The sequence below is a fragment of the Salmo salar genome, chromosome 07, assembly GCF_965601325.2.
Source record: "Salmo salar chromosome 07, fSalSal1, whole genome shotgun sequence".
In the NCBI taxonomy this organism is placed as follows: Eukaryota; Metazoa; Chordata; class Actinopteri; order Salmoniformes; family Salmonidae; genus Salmo; species Salmo salar.
In genome coordinates this window covers 52,358,050-52,377,515 of record NC_138297.1, presented here as the reverse complement: position 1 = coordinate 52,377,515, position 19,466 = coordinate 52,358,050, and the positions used below count along the sequence as shown (strand labels likewise).

At 46.0% G+C, this 19,466-nt stretch overlaps 1 protein-coding gene across 1 annotated transcript in view; it reads left to right on the top strand.

Annotated features, from left to right (window-relative positions):
- si:dkey-97m3.1 (fatty acyl-CoA reductase) overlaps nt 1–19,466 on the top strand; it is a 58,054-nt gene that overhangs the window by 31,047 nt on the left and 7,541 nt on the right. The window contains exons 3-8 of the mRNA XM_014208183.3: nt 10,128–10,303; nt 13,911–14,090; nt 14,804–14,981; nt 17,696–17,740; nt 17,871–17,989; nt 18,276–18,343. Coding sequence (XP_014063658.1) covers nt 10,128–10,303; nt 13,911–14,090; nt 14,804–14,981; nt 17,696–17,740; nt 17,871–17,989; nt 18,276–18,343 — 766 coding nt within the window. The remainder of the gene's footprint in view (nt 1–10,127; nt 10,304–13,910; nt 14,091–14,803; nt 14,982–17,695; nt 17,741–17,870; nt 17,990–18,275; nt 18,344–19,466) is intronic.

Genomic DNA, 19,466 nt, shown 5'->3' with positions numbered 1-19,466 from the left:
CGAATCATAGTTCCACACCTCATGTAGCCTAGCCCATAGGCCTATATGTTTTAATAAGGATTGTATCACAATTAAAGTGGCCAAATAACTTAAAATGAAGCACATTAATCCGCTTTACAACAGGTGTGGAGTTTAACTGGCATACATAATGTAGGCAGCGCGTGAGTTTCAAGTTTGAGTAAGATCATTTTCACCATAAAAATGCACCTTTATAATAAAAGCATTTCCTGCATATCATATTTGTGGTCACTTTGATAATGCTGTTTTCCCATTAGCGCTTGTAGCCTACTGCCGTGTACGTATTGCTGCGCTCATAATGTGAAGAAATAGCCTAATAGTTTATCAACATTTTAAGCTGTTGTGTCAGGCTCATTGCTCAAAATTGTTTTTTTGATGCTAGTGGTTGTATTCATTTGGCATCTATCGCATCTGTTCCAGTCTATGTTTGGAATATTTGTTTCTCGCACAGAATAGAATAGGTCAACTTTTGTACTATGGGGGATAGTAGATTGACATAGGCTAGTGCTCTTACTGTTCGTTAGGCCTACTCATCTTGTTGGCTGCCAAAAAGTAAATGTGGACAGTTCCAATATCTTCAATATGCGCCTCGTTATTGGATAAGGATGCGCTCTGTTGCGTCCCCGATGTGTCTGTCTATAGATATAAAGTACCTATTTCTTTGTTAACCGCTCAAAATCGTTTGGAGAAAATATCCTTTGTATTTTATTCAGCTTTGTTCAATTGTATTCTTCATACTATAAAATAATATTAAATAATGCCACGAAATTCTAAGCAAATCTTGTCTGCTAAATGAACTATTGTAGCCCACAGCCATATGGCATAGCCAGATCAGCACCTAACGTAAGGACAACTCAGAATATGCTATTCTGTTCTTCTGAAATAGACTACATTTTCTTCATATCATGTTTCTTTAGACCTGTCAAAAATAAATAATGGATTTATTGTGAATGTGTAGGCTATTTTACATTTATTAGATTCAAATGTAGATGTTCTGAAGGTCTGCATCCGTGTCTTGTAGGCTATGTGTGGAAGCCAGGAGATGCTAAATGTGTTTGTTCATGAACGGTTAGTTACCGTGAGACCGACAGTTATTTGCTTGACAATCACTGGCTGACAGAATATCGTGGCCCCCACATCCCTACTTGGAGATCGACCAGTCGATGGCGATTGTTGAGTGCTTCTCTCTGTGGGCTATATCTTTTCTGCGGCAGAAGTCCCGGGGAGCGCCGTGACCGTGAACGCTCGCAGTTTAGAGGGAACATTGGCCTGGAGTTTTAGACTCTACTGAGGGAGGGCAGGGCCAGATCAGAATGACAGCCAGGACAGACTAACAGACTACCTAGCCAGTCATCTAAAGGTTACTGTACTACCACATCCATACCCCATAAGGACCAGGAGTTTTCCTGGTCAGGTTCTGTGGTCAGGAGAAACTAGACGTGGAGGAAAGCTGGCCACTGATGATTTAATAATCGCTTGGGTCCTTTAAGGAGCACCGGCCATTTACACATTGGAATTATTTCTATGATATATGATGAAAAACTGAGTTGTAAAATTGAAGCAAGGCATGTTGGCCAGGCAATGTAAAATCCACAAAGCTCAAAAGCTTGGCACTCAGCCTATATTAAGATTTCCATATTAGGCAACTACTCCACCTAGATATTTAAATCACTTTTACAGAAACCTACATGACAATTAGTATTTTAGGGCACTCTATAACTGAAATAGCCTAAAGCTTTCCTGCCTCACTGAATTCAATGTCAGTAATTGCATCCCCAGCTGGCTCTCTATATGCGGTAGCAATTGAGCTTGGGGACGAGGTTACATGTTGTCCAGTGGAAACAAAATCTCAGTTTAGATTAAGGCTACAACCACATCCATACGCCCATAATGTATTTAGAAATGTCTGCCTTTGTGGATTCCTTTGTTTCAGTGCTCTGTGGTAAACCAGTGGTGACAGTGGCTGGTACTATAATCCTCTCTGGTATTGCATCCTTGAATTATTGGAGCCCCTGGGATGGATGGGCCGGCTGGTGTGGACCAAGTACCTCTGGGGAGCATCCAGGGTAACACTTATTGACTGGCTGTGTTTACAAGGCTAGTCTACACACTGCAGTGGTACCTGCTCTAGTATGAGTGTCTCAAGAGTCACCCCCAGTGAAGGAGGGAAGGCCCTCTCAGCTCCCCAGCTCATTAAGGGTACTACGGAGAAATGTGTGTGTGTGTGTGTGCTCGTGGATATGCATGGGTCCCCCATGAACACACTGTATTATCGATTTCCTCTTTTTTGCGACTAATATTCAGGCCTGATTGCTTTCTTCCCTAACAGGGAGCTTGGTGTTTCCACTTGTTCCTGCCCTACTTATAGCCTTGTAACTGTCTCCCTGCATTGATAAATGCCAGCTCTCACTGTGGGTAATCACCTTTAACACAGGCATGGCATAACTGTTGGCGGGTTATGGCTGTAAAACAGGTCTATGGCTAGCACTGCTGCTCCCATCTGGCCTGGTGTACATAAAGGTATATTACAAGGCCCTGTAAAGCTCTGTTTAAATGGTGGATATAACTGTTCAGAGAGCACTCACCCACACAGGGCTATACCGTTACACACAGGTCCAATCCAGAGACAGGGAGTTTGACAGAGAGAGAGGCCTAGGCTGCCAGCTTGGCACGGTGCCAGTCATTTCATGCCGCTCCTCATCTGGGGCTGGTTGACATGTGGCGCGAGGCTGGCAGCAGGCACACCACACGACTCCCTAGAGAGAGAGAGAGAGAGAGAGAGAGAGAGAGAGAGAGAGAGAGAGAGAGAGAGAGAGAGAGAGAGAGAGAGAGAGAGAGAGAGAGAGAGAACAAATTAACTTGGTTTGTGAAACAAATTAGCACATTGCATAGTGCCAGGAGAGCCATCAGGGTAGGGCAGACATGCATTTAGCACATGCTCAGTGGTGGCCCTAATCCTAATGGGGACCACAGCAACCCACACTGGTGTCCCCATTGGGATAAAGAGTCTGCCAAGTGACTTGCCCTTTCCACATCTAGATAGTTGTTTGTGTATTAGACAAGGCATTTAGCTGATCCAATGTGATGGTCTTTCTGCATGATTGATGACCTTCTCTTTCTGTGTGACCGCATGTTGAGGTCAAAAAGTAGCGATGCTAGAACGGTGCCTTGGTGCACACCAAATCACAACGTCTCCAACTCTAACAGATGCCCTACATGAATGACCTGGAGGAGGCAGTAGACAGAGCCCTGAGTACATCTCTTCAGACCTGCACAGCCATTGGTCACCTACTGCTCTGCAGTCTTGGACTTGTGGTTGATGGATGGAGCTTTAACAGCGAGAGGAAAAGAGAGAGAGTGTCGCTGTGAAATATGAAAGTATGGAATGCTTGGGGGTCAGAATTCACTTGTTCTTGTGTAATGACTTAGCCCTTGGTGTGTGTGTGTCTGTGTCTGTGTGTGTGTGTGTGTGTCTGTGTGTGTGCAGGTGTGTGTATGTGTGTTTGCAGGTGTGTGCAGGTGTTTATGTGTGTGTGTGCGCGGGGGTGTGTGTGTGTGTGTTTGCATGCCTACGTGCATGCTATTGATCTGCCTGGGATGAGAAAGGTCCATTTTCATTTCCTGTAAAGGAGTCAGAGGTTCTGAGAAGCTCCAGGTTTTGATGTCAGGATAGATAAGAGCCTGTTCTCTATAACACAGAGGATATCGTGTTCATCAAGATTACCCAGCCCCACCGTGTTCCTCCCTTTGATAAACATCGTCACCACACTGAATCAAACCACCATAAGGTTTCCTTTAAGGAATAAGTGATTCAGGTGAAGGAGGATGGTTTGGATGCCAGTAGAATGCTGATTCTCTTACATGGAAACATTCCATTTGTGTGGAAGCACCTCTGGTATTTCTTGTTGAAGTGTGTGTGTTTTCCTTGCCATGATGCAGTGTGTGTCTCTGTGCCCGTTGGAGCGTGGGGGTGCTTTCAGCTTGGTTTCCTCTGGAATCGATGGATTGACAACAGTAGCGCTCCGACCAGAGTTCCGGGATTCCGCTCGGCCGAACACCCCTCTGGACCAGGGCCAGCCGCCACAAGTAACGCTCCTCAGAGGGGCCACATCCCTCTGTCACCTTCCCTAACACCTAGGAGTTACAACGGTACGACCACTGAGGAGAAGATGCAGTTAGCCTGACCATTAAGTTTGCTTGATCAGTAAAGCATGGCGTTAGGTCTGTCCCTGTCGGTGGTTTCCAATGACCACATGGATTCCTATCTCTCATTATAAAGTAGTCCTTAGTTCCATTTGGTTTGTTCTAGAGGGATAATGGAATTTTCCATGGCTCGCCATGAGGTCACTGTCTCAGAAGTGGAATGCCATGCCATCGGTATGCCGACTGCCGAGCGCAAATTCTAATATTGCTGTCTGTCACCGTAAAGCAAACTGTACTGTCCTGTTGGTATTGATCCTCTTGCATTGATTTGAGCACAGCGTCAGATAGCCTCCAGCTGGGACTGGATGATCAGCAATGCTCTGTCTTCCGCCTCTGTTTGCTTTTATGAATTATGCCCTGGTCTGCACCGCTGAAGAATCCTCCGGGTCTTTGAGGAGCCGTGGAATGTACTGGATGACTTCCTAGAGAGCTCTCCCAGGGGAATCATTCCTGGAAGTCCACTCCAATGTTTCCCCCCAAGAGCCAACCACAGAGAATGTAAAGACTAAACAGAGATAATAAACTGAGACAGACACATAGAAATGGCTTAAAGCCATGATATATCTTTAAACAGCTCCATTCCCTATATTATAGTGCTCTACCTTTGTACTGTAGACTAATCGGGACTTCTAGCTACTGTAGATTTTCGGCTTTGTGATCAGCTGAGAGGGGGCCAACTACAAAGCAGACCCAATTACCCAGCATCCATCCACCCAGCCTGGCTGAAACACTAACAGCTGTTCGACCAGAGGCGGGGGAAGAGGCCAGGGATATCTTTGGTGTGTACTGTGTTTAATCTGAGCACTTACCAGCCGGCTACCTGCAGAGGCAGCCTCTTTGGCCTACATGGCTGTGTGTGTGTGTGTGTGTGTGTGTGTGTGTGTGTGTGTGTGTGTGTGTGTGTGTGTGTGTTTTTGTGCGAGTGTGCATTTGTTTGTGCGAGTGTGCATTTGTGTGTGTGTGTGGGTGGGTAGGTGCATGGGTAGGTGCATGGGTGGGTGGGTGTACGTACTTACATGTGTCTATGTTCATTTGTGTGTCTTACCCCGTGTGCATTGATGTGCCAATCCTGAGCTGTACATGTGATTGCTTCAGCCACCATGGACCCTGTACATGAAGCAGGACAGATGCCCAGTCTGCATCACTCCAGAGCTGCAGCCAATCTTCTATGTCATGATTCTATTTCACGCCTGTGAAGTTGTGGCTCACCCGGCAAAGAGACACCCAGTCAGCTCCACTCCCCATCACATCCAACCACAGCCCACCATGCATGAGCAATACAATCACAATATGCTGCTGTATACAAGCCTCCCTAGGGACAACAGCACACACAAAACACTTTCTGTCATTCACATTGTAACTTTTATTCCCTTCCCTCTCTTTATCTCGCTCTAGCTACTCTCTCTTTCCCTGCCATATCTTTGCTCCAGGGGACAGCTCTCTCTCTCTCTCTTTCTTTCTCTTTGCCTGACATCTCTAAAGGGGCTGTGAATGAGTGGCTATATTTACAGGATGGTCAGTGAAGCTGTTTTAACATGGCAGCTTGGGTTGCTAGCTGAAAGGAAGGGGCCATTAGTGTTGGGTTTCTGTTGTTGGATTCGGGGTAAACTTTGAACATTGAGATATTAAAGGAGTGAGAAGGTAATGGTTCTCTGTAGTAAGACAACTAAGCTTGGAATGTGCTGAGTGCAGGGAAAAGGATTGCATGTGACAGTATTGATAAGAGGAGAAACCGTTGAAGGCTCATATCACTTAGTTCCCTGCTTAGCAAGAAGGATGCCATGTTTAGAGATAAGGAGGAGACTCCACCCAAAGTGGGGTATGAATACCACCACGGGGGAAGCCATGTCTTTTGTCTGAATACAGCTGTGTCGACCCTTTGGGAAGAATTAAACTTGGTTAAAGCTTCTCTAGTGTCTGAGTTATTTACTCTGAAAATTAGAACCTAACACTGTGAAAGTCCACCAAATTAGAACCTAACACTGTGAAAGTCCACCAACGCCACTGTTGAAGTGGGAGGAGAGTGAGATTTACGACCCCAAGGCCAAGTGGGAGGAGAGTCTGGAGATTTACGACCCCAAGGCCAAGCGGGAGGAGAGTCTGAGATTTACGACCCCAAGGCCAAGCGGGAGGAGAGTCTGAGATTTACGACCCCAAGGCCAAGTGGGAGGAGAGTCTGGAGATTTACGACCCCAAGGCCAAGCGGGAGGAGAGTCTGGAGATTTACAACCCCAAGGCCAAGCGGGAGGAGAGTCTGGAGATTTACAACCCCAAGGCCAAGTGGGAGGAGAGTCTGGAGATTTACAACCCCAAGGCCAAGCGGGAGGAGAGTCTGGAGATTTACAACCCCAAGGCCAAGCGGGAGGAGAGTCTGGAGATTTACAACCCCAAGGCCAAGTGGGAGGAGAGTCTGGAGATTTACAACCCCAAGGCCAAGCGGGAGGAGAGTCTGGAGATTTACAACCCCAAGGCCAAGCGGGAGGAGAGTCTGGAGATTTACAACCCCAAGGCCAAGTGGGAGGAGAGTCTGGAGATTTACAACCCCAAGGCCAAGTGGGAGGAGAGTCTGGAGATTTACGACCCCAAGGCCAAGCGGGAGGAGAGTCTGGAGATTTACGACCCCAAGGCCAAGCGGGAGGAGAGTCTGGAGATTTACGACCCCAAGGCCAAGCGGGAGGAGAGTCTGGAGATTTACGACCCCAAGGCATTTCTTCACATATAGACTCATCTGGAGCAGGTTGGCTGTAGTACTCACCGACACAGGGTTATACCATTACACACTGGTCCCACCCAGAGACCTGCACAGAGACAGGGAGTTTGACAGAGAGAGGCCTAGGCTGCCAGCTTTGCACGGTGCCAGTCATTTCATGCCGCTCTTCATCTGGGGCTGGTTGACATGTGGCATGAGGGGCAGAGACGCAGCGAGGCTGGCAGCCCTACATAGTCAGTCAGCATAACAGATATCTAATAGATAACTCTGTTGAATAGATAATCCCTGTTGAATGGATGCTGTGTTGGAGCCCAGTCATCCCAGTAGTAACACATCCCTCTTGGCTCTGTGTTTGAGGCTACAGAGAGATTAGCTCCTCTGTCTCAGCCCTGACGGCCATGCTGCACTGTTACTGTGGGAAGATGTCGACACACATCCACACTCTGTCTCTCTCACACACATTGAAACTCATGCACACACACAGACACACAGAGAGAGTGAGAGAGAGTGAGAGAGAGTGACAGAGAGTGTGAGAGAGAGAGAGAGAGAGAGAGAGAGAGTGAGAGAGTGTGAGAGAGTGTGAGAGAGAGAGAGAGAGAGAGAGAGAGAGAGAGAGAGAGAGAGAGAGAGAGACACACAGTCAGATGATTTGTGCCAGAGGGGAGATCAGTGGTAGGCTGGCACTGGAAGACTGCCTCAGTCTCTCACAAAAGAACACCCATATCCCACAATGCCCTTCTCTCCTCATCTCTGAACAAAGGCCATGCACAGGCCCACAATCACTGACCTCACTTACCCCTCTGACCTTAATGCACTCACTCTTTCTTCCCCCTCCCCCTTTCTTCCTCTCTCTCCCTCCCTCTCTCTTCCTCTCCCTCCCTCTCGCTGCCTCTCTCTCTCCCTCTCTCTTCCTCTCTCCCTCCCTCTCTCTCCCTCTCCCTTCCTCTCTCTCCCTCTCTCTTCCTCTCTCCCTCTCTCTCTCTCTCTCTTCCTCTTTTTCACTATCCCTCTCTCTTGTCTTGAATGATGCTTTTTTACTACAAAGCTGACAGATTACATTAATTCTGATAGGTTAGTAGCAGTATAGTAGTAGCGTTGGTACAGTGTAGTAGTAGTGTTGGTACTATACATGATGTAGTAGTAGTGTTGGTACTATACATGATGTAGTAGTAGTGTTGGTACTATACATGATGTACAGTGTAGTAGTAGTGTTGGTACTATACATGATGTACAGTGTAGTAGTAGTGTTGGTACTGTAATTGATGTACAGTGTAGTAGTAGTGTTGGTACTATACATGATGTACAGTGTAGTAGTAGTGTTGGTACTATACATGATGTACAGTGTAGTAGTAGTGTTGGTACTATACATGATGTTCAGTGTAGTAGTAGTGTTGGTACTATACATGATGTACAGTGTAGTAGTAGTGTTGGTACTGTAATTGATGTACAGTGTAGTAGTAGTGTTGGTACTACACATGATGTACAGTGTAGTAGTAGTGTTGGTACTGTAATTGATGTACAGTGTAGTAGTGGTGTTTTGTAGGATCAGCAGCAGTGGTTTTCTGTATGGCTGGGACCACTCTGTTAAGAGTGAAGGGAAACTGCTCCTTCTCTCCCCCTCCCTCTGTCTCTCTCACTAAGCGTGCCACATACCTTAAAGCGAGTCTACTCCAAGCCACTATGAAAGAGTCTGTGCCACCCTATGCCACCTTGGTTTCATGCTTTATAGACCCAGTACCTCTTCCAAGGCAGCTGTGATGCAGAACTGTAAAAGGCTGGTCTCTGCTTGATTTCTGTTGTTTTGCTGACTGGGTAAAAACTTCCTCGGAGCACTGTGTTACCCAGGTTGGTTGGCGGTTGGTGGGTGTTCGTGCCAGTTTTGGTGCCCACCTTCAAGGGGGCTACACACCAACAGATGGCCTAGAGGTTCACGGCCAGCTCTGACACAAAAATGGTGGGGCCACACCGAGCTCCTCTGAAATCAGTAGAGGCTGAGTTGAGCTGGAGTAGAAAGCAGAACGGGGAGGACAATACATTGTGACCCTCAGGGACCTTTTCCAACAGGGTGAATGGGGTCAACAGAGTTCATCAGAGTTTGTCACGATGTGAGGAAAAGTGCAGTCGACATGGACTCATTAGAGAGCGCCAGAAAAGAGACAGAGAGAGATAGAAAGAGAGAGAGATGTAGGGAGGGATGGAGATGGAGAGAGAGAACAGCTGTTGGAGGCATTACTCAACATCTGTCCTGCTCTTCACTTAGAGTGGTCTGCTTACCAGGGCAGCCAGAACTGCCACACACACACACACACACACACACACACACACACACACACACACACACACACACACACACACACACACACACACACACACACACACACACACACACACACACACACACACACACACACACACACACACACACAGCCAATTTCATAACTCACACATGCTAATCCTAATCACTAGCAATCTGAAATGTCCAGTACAATTTTCTTATGCACTTCCTTAATTCTCGACACCCAAAGCCAAATCTGAGGTGCACACTGGCCAGCTACTTGATTTATGTCTCGTCTGTCATAAGATACTTTATCTTCCCTTCTGTTTGTTGTGTTCTTATATTCAGTCCTAAAACACAGTTCCTATAATTCAAGACTAAATCCTACAATTTGCTTATAATGGTTTTTTCTTGGAGGATAAGGAGTGATATTATCTCCCTCCTTGGTGATGAGGTGGTGTTTTATTTCCTGTGTCGTGTTCCGTAGGGTGCAAGCCCTGCCTCATCTGAGTCACAGCAACAGGGAACATGTTACACACACACACACAGAGTGCTCTGGTACTGCAGCGTGTGGTCTCCCATGAGCAACACCGCTGCTACTCGGGCATTGTGGGAAAATGCAAATATTGACACCCGCTCAATCTGTGTTTAAATACTAGAGCGATTCATCAATTACATAGGACAACATGACCCATATTGTTAATACTGAGACTTGCAAATACTACTACGGTGATATTGTTAGGTAAAAGCTGCCATGGCTTTACACGGTAGCAGTTGTGCAGAGGAATAGCCTGCAGCCAAACATCAATGCGGACAGAATTGTTACAGACATCTATGCATATAGCGTCCTTTACATATGGACCTGGCTAAATCAATGGCTTGACATATGATCTGATGCATCTATGTGTGCATTTCCTGCAGGTGTTTGACCGCGTGAGGGAGGACAACCCAGACTTCCACCAGAAGATAGTTCCTATCAGCAGTGAGTTGACACAGCCTGCCCTGGCCATCAGTCCTGAGGACGTAGAGAGACTGACCTCCTGCGTCAACATCATCTTCCACTGTGCTGCCACCATCCGCTTCGACGAACCCCTCAAGTGAGGACCACACCCCCTACACACTATCTCTTCCTCTATCACCTAGCTATCATGCTAACTCACTACTTTATCAACTCAACAAATCAAATCCGTTTGATTCTATATAAATGCATGGACATAGCTTGTGTCTGACACAGAGAGAGGTACAAAAACATAGAGATCCTATTAAATGACGTCAACACAGTAGACAGTCTCTAGTTGAGAGGAGTTCAGCCCGTATAGGGGCCAGGGTCGTCTTTATCTTGGTCACATGTTTTATTTTGATGTTTTACTCAGGTCTGGTTTATGGGGTTGGAGGGTTTTGCTTTGTCATTGTCCCGAGTACCAGGAAGTGCTCATTGTGCAGGGACTTCCGACAGGATGTGATGTTTGGTTGATAGTGTGGTCTGTTTGTGTTCTGGTGTTGACCAATGGGAAAGCTGATACATCTAGAGTATGATGAGGATGTTGAGAAACGCAACAGAGATTCCACGATAATATAGCTTCTGTGTAGCGTCTGTCAAGCAACATTGTTGACCTAAAATGGTTGACAGGCAAACACTTACATAAATAGTCATTAAACATATTAAATCAAAATCCAATGCAATGCTGTTGAGCGAATAAAGACTTATAGAATACAGTAACATTGAGTTTCTAATAAGGATTTTGAAACTGTTTAAGTTTTCAATATTCCACATGCTTTCATCATCTCACGTAGTAGACAGTGCATCGATGTTCCATTTGGTGAGAGAGAGACAGACAGATAGAGAGACAGACAGATAGAGAGAGAGATGTATCCAGGGAGTCTGCAGGTAGCTAGCTGTAGGCGGTAGAGAGATGTATCCAGGGAGTCTGCAGGTAGCAAGCTGTAGGCGGTAGAGAGATGTATCCAGGGAGTGCAGGTAGCTAGCTGTAGGCGGTAGAGAGATGTATCCAGGGAGTCTGCAGGTAGCTAGCTGTAGGCGGTAGAGAGATGTATCCAGGGAGTCTGCAGGTAGCTAGCTGTAGGCGGTAGAGAGATGTATCCAGGGAGTCTGCAGGTAGCTAGCTGTAGGCGGTAGAGAGATGTATCCAGGGAGTCTGCAGGTAGCTAGCTGTAGGCGGTAGAGAGATGTCTTTAGATGTCTCCTACTCAGTGAGGAAGCAGGAATGAGGTCTTCAGAGTGAATATTAAAACATTAAAGAGCTCTGTGTCTATCTATCTCAGTGTATTTTCACAATGTCACGCCCTGACCTTAGAGATCCCTTTTATTCTCTATTTGGTTAGGTCAGGGTGTGACTAGGGTGGGCAGTCTATGTTTTCTATTTCTTTGTTGGCCGGGTATGGTTCCCAATCAGAAGCAGCTGTCTATCGTTATCTCTGATTGGGGATCATACTTAGGCAGACTTTTTTCCACCTTTAGTTTGTGGGATCTTGATTTTGTATTGCTGCTGTGTAGCCTGCAGGACTTTACGTTCATTTTTGTATTTTGTTGTTTTGTCGGTGTTCATTTTAATAAAAGTAAAATGTTCGCCTACCACGCTGCACCTTGATCCAATCTTTACGACGAACGTAACACACAAGTCTTCATCATACTGTTAAATACGCCTGTCTGTGTGGCTGCTGGGAACAGATCCCGTTGAGTAGGACAGACAGGACAGCCTTAAGGGATGAGATGCAGTCAGAGAGGTGAAAGGAGGTGTGGGGAGGCGGGACATTAGCCATGACTGACAGCTCCGTTAGGGAAAAGCTGTGAGATTGTTCTCTGAACAGCATCATAGCTCTCTTCTCTTCCCCCTTTCACTTTGTCGTTCTCTTTTCACCCCTACCTCTCCATCCCTTCCTCTGTATTTCTCTCTCTCTCTCCCCTGTTCTCTCTCACGTTCTCTTGTCTGACACACAATGTTGTTACCCTGTCTCCAGGGAAACAAAGTTGCCAGGGGGTGTTGGAGCATAATCAGACAACAGTTTAATCACTGGGGCCAAGACTACAGCTCTTCAGATAGCGCCCTAGACACGACATCTATGCTGTGAAAACGTACAAGGCTAGTCAAGCCTAGCACTGAAGCAGTGATAAGCACCATAGCCACTATAGCTGCTAGGATACAGTATATCTAGCACCCTAATGAAGATCCAATAGCGGAATTAATTAATGACTCAGCAGCTGGGAACAGTGAGGAACACACAGTTTGGAGCAGTCCACAGTCACAGTGGTGTTTTCTCTCAAACTGGCCTAGTACTCTATAATAGTTCTCAAACTGGCCTAGTGCTCTGTAATAGTTCTCAAACTGGCCTAGTGCTCTATAATAGTTCTCAAACTGGCCTAGTGCTCTGTAATAGTTCTCAAACTGGCCTAGTGCTCTGTAATAGTTATCAAACTGGCCTAGTGCTCTGTAATAGTTATCAAACTGGCCTAGTGCTCTGTAATAGTTCTCAAACTGGCCTAGTGCTCTATAATAGTTCTCAAACTGGCCTAGTGCTCTGTAATAGTTCTCAAACTGGCCTAGTGCTCTGTAATAGTTATCAAACTGGCCTAGTGCTCTATAATAGTTCTCAAACTGGCCTAGTGCTCTATAATAGTTCTCAAACTGGCCTAGTGCTCTGTAATAGTTCTCAAACTGGCCTAGTGCTCTAAAATAGCCCTCATACTGGCCTAGTGCTCTAGAATAGTTCTCTATAATAGTTATCAAACTGGCCTAGTGCTCTGTAATAGTTCTCAAACTGGCCTAGTGCTCTGTAATAGTTCTCAAACTGGCCTAGTGCTCTGTAATAGTTCTCAAACTGGCCTAGTGCTCTGTAATAGTTCTCAAACTGGCCTAGTGCTCTGTAATAGTTATCAAACTGGCCTAGTGCTCTGGAATAGTTCTCTATAATAGTTCTCAAACGGTGGTACAGCCTAGTACTACTACCACTCTTATCCCCCATGACACGCCATTGCCACTGACTGTCGCCACTGACTGTCATGACTGCCGTCCCCGCGCTGCCTTTAATGGGCAACCGCTGCCAAACCCCATCTGACATCTGCACTCACATACACACACACACACACACACCGTCTACACTGCCTGACTGTGGCTGAGAAGCACTATCTTTCTCTGTAGACTGGCTGAGAGGTAAGCTAGAGTTCTGTCTGTTTATTCCTGGAATGGAAGCACATTCCTGGAATGAAGTGTGAGGATAAAAGAGTGTGAGGGAGGATGATTATAATGCTAACCCTCCAACGTGCTCTCTCTCTCTCTTTCTCTCTCTCTCACCCTCCTCTCTTTTTCTGTTTCTCTCTTTCTCTCTCTCTCTCTGTCTCTCTCTCTGTCTCTCTGTCTTTTTCGGTCTATCTCGGTCTCTTTCGGTCTCTTTCAGTCACTCTGTCTGTCTCTCTCTCTGGGTCTGTCTCTGTCTCTCTCTGTCTCTCTCTCACTGTCTCACTTCTCCTTGTGATGATATTATGGTAATGTAGTGTGCTTATGCTTCTTAGTGTACTTATGCACAGTGATCTCTTACCTAGTCCTGCTGTGTGTGTGTGTGTGTGTGTGTGTGTGTGTGTGTGTGTGTGTGTGTGTGTGTGTGTGTGTGTGTGTGTGTGTGTGTGTGTGGTGTGTGTTGTGTGTGTGTGTGTGTGTGTGTGTGTGTGTGTGTCTCCTCTCTTCCCAGACATGCCCTGCAGCTGAATGTGATAGCCACGCAGCAGCTCCTGAATCTGGCCCAGCAGATGCACCACCTCCAGGCCTTCATCCACATCTCCACAGCCTACGCCAACTGCAACCGCAGGCACATCGACGAGATCATCTACCCACCGCCTGTAGAACCCAAGAAGCTCATCGACTCCCTGGAGTGAGTAGTGTGAAGTCTACTTTCTGCATCCGAGTTGGGGGTGGGGTTGCTGCTATTACGACTCCATCTATTCAGGAAGTGAATTCATTTGCAAATTTCATGCATTGAAAATATGCTCAGTGAAGATAAATGGCACTTAGACCTGGATTCAATCAGATCAAGCGTTAACCGGCGATAGCCAACACCCGCATAGCTGATGTTTTGGCGCAGTCGTAACTACGTTGTACCTGTCACATCGGTGAGCAGCTGCTCTTGTGATCATTGTCACAATGCCATACCTGTCCCACTCGCGTTGGAAGTTCAGAACCAGAAAATGTCCGCTTTAGGTATAATGCCGGGAGCCGCTTGTGGATTTGACAGCTCTAACGCTGTTCCACCAAAACAACCGCTATGCTGGTGTCGTCTAGCGCAGATCTGATAGAATCTAGCCCTTAGTTAGATAAATGACAGTATATTCATTGAATTTCAATTAATCTCCTGAATGAACTGATTGAAATGGAATTGAACCGAACCAAGGGTGCTGTCTAGTCCACACCACCTTGTGCCATTTCCAACTAATGATTGATTATAAATACCATCACAGACAGCTATCAGAGTGAATGACGTTTCATCTATCTACACAAAATGCCAACTTTACTTCAATCCTGGCATGTGTCCTGTACCATTGTGATGTGAGTCTAATTGTGAGTGTTCTCTTGTGTCTGTGACTGCAGGTGGATGGAGGACAGCATCGTCCGTGACATCACGCCGCGCCTCATCGGGGAGCGCCCCAACACCTACACCTACACCAAAGCCCTGGCAGAGTGTGTGGTCCAGAAAGAGAGCAGCAAACTCAACATCGGCATCATCAGACCCTCCATAGTGGGAGCCAGCTGGCAGGAGCCTTTCCCTGTGAGTACCGTTACCATAGAGATACAGTATCATATACATACATCATTCTGTGAGACTTGATTACTCTACTGGAACTTGTCACTGGATAGCTGGCAGCAATAAAGTCAATTGATGATCAATAGATACATGGATCACATTCTGTATGTAGTCTGTGGACGTTAAACAGTGTATTGACTGGTCAGCAAGATAAGTGTATCAGAAGAAGTGTGATTGGCTCAGCCACCTGCCTGTTGGGAAATATATCACAATTTATAAAAATCTATGTAGCACTTTCACTGTGATGGTAAAAGGGCTCAGTCAGAATCCTGTCAATTCTCACACCATCGTGTCCTGCTGTGATGCCAAATGGATGGGAATTAGCGATCGATCGCTGTAACGGTACACTGGTCAATATATCTCCCCTGTGTACAGCCAGACTTAAAGGGGGATTGGGTGTGTAATGGTGAGTAATGGTTGTATTAGGGTTGGACCAAGACAGGTGTGTTCTTATGGTTCAGAAAGTCAGGCTGGGCTGGATTCCAGGTCTCGAAGAGGAGCATCCCTGACCCCAACAGCTGGGTAGGCGATGTGAGGGGGGCAAGGAAGGGGCGATGGGGAAAGGGAGGGGTACTGCCAGGGCTGAAACCGGAGAGCCTCAATGTCTCCTACTAGATAGAAGGTCACTGAAAAGCAACTGTAGGTTAATGGAAAGGCCACTCAAATGTTCAGTAGGTGCAGTAATCAATCAATCAATCAATCAATCAATCAATATAATGTATTTTATAAAGGCCTTTTGACATCAGCAGTTGCCCCTAGAAAGGCAGGAACCTAGGAAGAAAGCTAGCTAGGAACCAGCTTCCGAGGGGGGGGGGGAGGCAGTCCTCTTCTGGATGTGCAGGGTGATGCTACTTTCATGAGTAAGCTGCTTTTTATTTTCTAATCTGTCCGGCTGCTGTAGTGTAGGCTAACATCTTAGCGTAAGGATTCCACAGCGTTAAGCATTTTAATCTCACTTAGCGTAGCGGCAGATGGACATATTAAAGCGTTTAAAAAATACATCTAGACTTTATTGCTGCTTAACATTTTGGAGGAGCAATGGGAGGGTGGTTTCAACATTTCATCATTTTCCTGATTATAATATTCGTCAAAGTTCTTGCCCCCAAATCAAATTCAAGTGACATGCTTACTTTATTTTCCTACAGGAATATTATTTGAACGTCTGAGGCTCCATGAATTCACACAGAAAGAGACCAAAGATCTAGAAGACGAAAAAATGCACACTTTCAGAGTTTTCAGTAGAGTATAATACACTTTTAAACAGCACTAAGTATATTCAGAGAAAACGACTACATAGCCTCAGGGCTGTATTTACTTTTCTGGGGCTGTAACGTTTGAACAGTGTAGGATCCAGAGCCAGTGGGTGTGGAAGTGGGGTTGGACCAGGCCTGGCGGCAAAACAGCCAAAAGATCACGTATTACCAGTTTATTGCGCGGGCAGCTCAAGACAGTGGGAGCGACGAGACGAGGGAGGAGGGTGTGTGTGTGTGTGTGTGTGTGTGTGTGTGTGTGTGTGTGTGTGTGTGTGTGTGTGTGTGTGTGTGTGTGTGTGTGTGTGTGTGTGTGTGTGTGTGTGGTGTGTGTGTGTGTGTGTGTGTGTGTGTGTGTGTGTGTGTGTGTGTGGGGGGGGGGGGGAGAGGTTAACTTCAATCTCCATGTCCTCAGAACTCCGTTAAGTGTTAAAATGTCACAGGCAATCCCTCAATGGGGGTCAAAGATGTATACGTGCAAAAATTGACTTTGAGACGATGTGATAAGGACTCTTATCTGTCTGACTGATTGTCTGTCTGCAACAGATCATGTAGCCTTACCCTGTAGGGACAAGCCACAGACAGACCCACACAAATAAGCCCAGTCTATTACCAATGTATTACCGGAGGGCTAATTGATGAGGACACTGTGTTACTCTCCCTATCTCAGTCTCACTCACAATAGCTAGCTAGCTAGCTTAGCACACCACTGGAATGCTAACTCAGCAGATGCACAACAATCTAATTGATGTTGCTGTTAGGAGGCTATCTGTAACTTGATGATGTTGCAGCAATGTTATAGCTGTGCTTGAAGCTAGAATCCCTAATTGAAACAGTAACAAAGCAGACACCCTGCCTGTGTTTTGGTAAAAAGCTGAGGGATGGGCCTGGAGAAATGTAACCACTCTCAAATTCATAAACAGAGCTATGGATGCAAGGACTAACCATCCATGATATCAAATGTATAGTTTTAACCATGTTTTTAGGCTATACAGTGTTTGTTTACATTCACAAACATTAAAGTAAAACAAGCTTGTATTTGGGGTTCTGATGGGGTACGACAGTTGAACTAAGCTCATGAGGCATTTATAAGGTATATTCTTCAAGAATCAATGGGTATATATCATTCATTTATAGGTCCAAAAATAGATGTAGCAACTAAGGATTCCAGCTTAAAGGGGGTACTTAGAGTTCTCTTTCAGCTATGTCTCTATTCCGTCTGCATCGCTGAAGCGTTCCAGATTGCGAGATATACATTTTTAAGTACTTTCCGATTGAACAGACATATGCAGCATTTGACTACATATGTCTAACGCGGGAACATTGCCTTTAAATTTAAATAACGGATTGAAATTTTCCGTACGGATTGAATAGAGCCCCTAATCTCTCATTACACTAACTTATTCCCTCCCTATTCTTCTGTCTCAGGGCTGGATCGACAACTTCAATGGACCAAGCGGAGTCTTCATCGCTGTAAGTACCAGCATATACTTATTACGTTGTATTTTTCATATAGTAAGTTTGCTCATTTTGATGCCACTAGTTTAAATGATGATCAGGTGATGATGAGATGTGGTGGTAACCCTGTGTCCTGTCTGATCAGGCGGGGAAGGGCATCCTGCGCACCATGAGAGCCAACAATGATGCGGTGGCGGACCTCATCCCCGTGGACGTGGTCATCAACCTGACCCTGGCCGCTGGCTGGTACACGGCCGTGCACAGGTTAACTTTCCCCCCAGGTGGAATATGGTTTGACCAATGACTGTATGGTTTAACCCACACAAACAGACACCGCCCATATTGACCTGCAGGAAGTTCTCCTGTAAACCTACCTTAGCCCAGTTTGTTCGAACACGTCTCCCCAGCTCTACACCATTGACTGATGAGGAAGCCCAGTGTTTTCAATTGATGTGATTTGTGTTCGTGGGCTCATTTTATAGATGTGTCCTAATGGACCCTCCCCTTTAACCCTTGACCCATCTGACCTCATCTCTCTGCTCCCTTGCAGACCCAAAGCAGCGCTGGTTTACAACTGCACAACAGGCGGCATCAACCCTTTCCACTGGGGAGAGATCGGTAGGTGTCTGTCTGTCTGTCTGTCTGTCTGTCTGTCTGTCTGTCTGTCTGTCTGTCTGTCTGTCTGTCTGTCTGTCTGTCTGTCTGTCTGTCTGTCTGTCTGTCTGTCTGTCTGTCTGTCTGTCTGTTACAGTGACATCATTAGTGCTTGTTCATCTACCACTGTGGCTTCCGTCGTCATAAATCAGTGTACTTCAGTAGTTGAAATCTTGATCAACTCAAATCCAATTTTATTGGTCACATACACATGGTTAGCAAATGTTATTGCGAGTGTAGCGAGTGTCGTTCCAACAGTGCAGCAATATCTAACATGTAATCTAACAATTCCACAACAACTACCTAATACACACAAATCTAAGTAAAGGTATGGAATAAGAATATATACATATAAATATGTGGATTGTCAATGACAGAGTGGCATAGGCTAAGATGCAATAGATGCTATAAAATACAGTATATACATGAGATGAGTAATGCCAGATATGTAAACATTATTAAAGTGGCTAGTGATCCATTTGGTTGATGGTGTTGTCACTATGCAACTATGCATCATACATTCCCACCGGGGATATGAAACTGTGGGTTATCTGTCAGTCCTGGTTCTCCTAAGCAGGGGGATAAATGATCTGTGTCAGAATTAAATGCCCGGGGATTTGACAGTGGCGAGGGTCTACTGCCACCTTCTGGCAGCTAGTAGAACATTACATCTGAACCCCCACTTTGTGTGCATCTGTTTGACCTCACCACTCTGGATCTGCCCAAATGACAAATCCCATCAGCAGTAAAGCACAGTTGCCCAAACAATAACAAGTAGAGGCAAAGTGTCATCATGAAATCATCAACCCACCAGCATTTTGGTTGTGGTGGCAGCTCACCTCCCGGCCCATCATCTACAGTACATCCCATTGAACCACTGAGATGAAAAGGATGCATGCGGGTATCAGTCAGGCTCAGATTAGCGCGGTAGCGGGCGACAGCCAGGGTCCCTATTCTATCAGATTAGTGAATCTGCTCCTTCACTCTGGGAAATTGCCACCAGATGGCTGACAGAGGGATTAGGGCTCATCACTCTGCCTCGCTGTTATAAATCTGGGATAGCGGGCACTAATCTACAGGACCACAT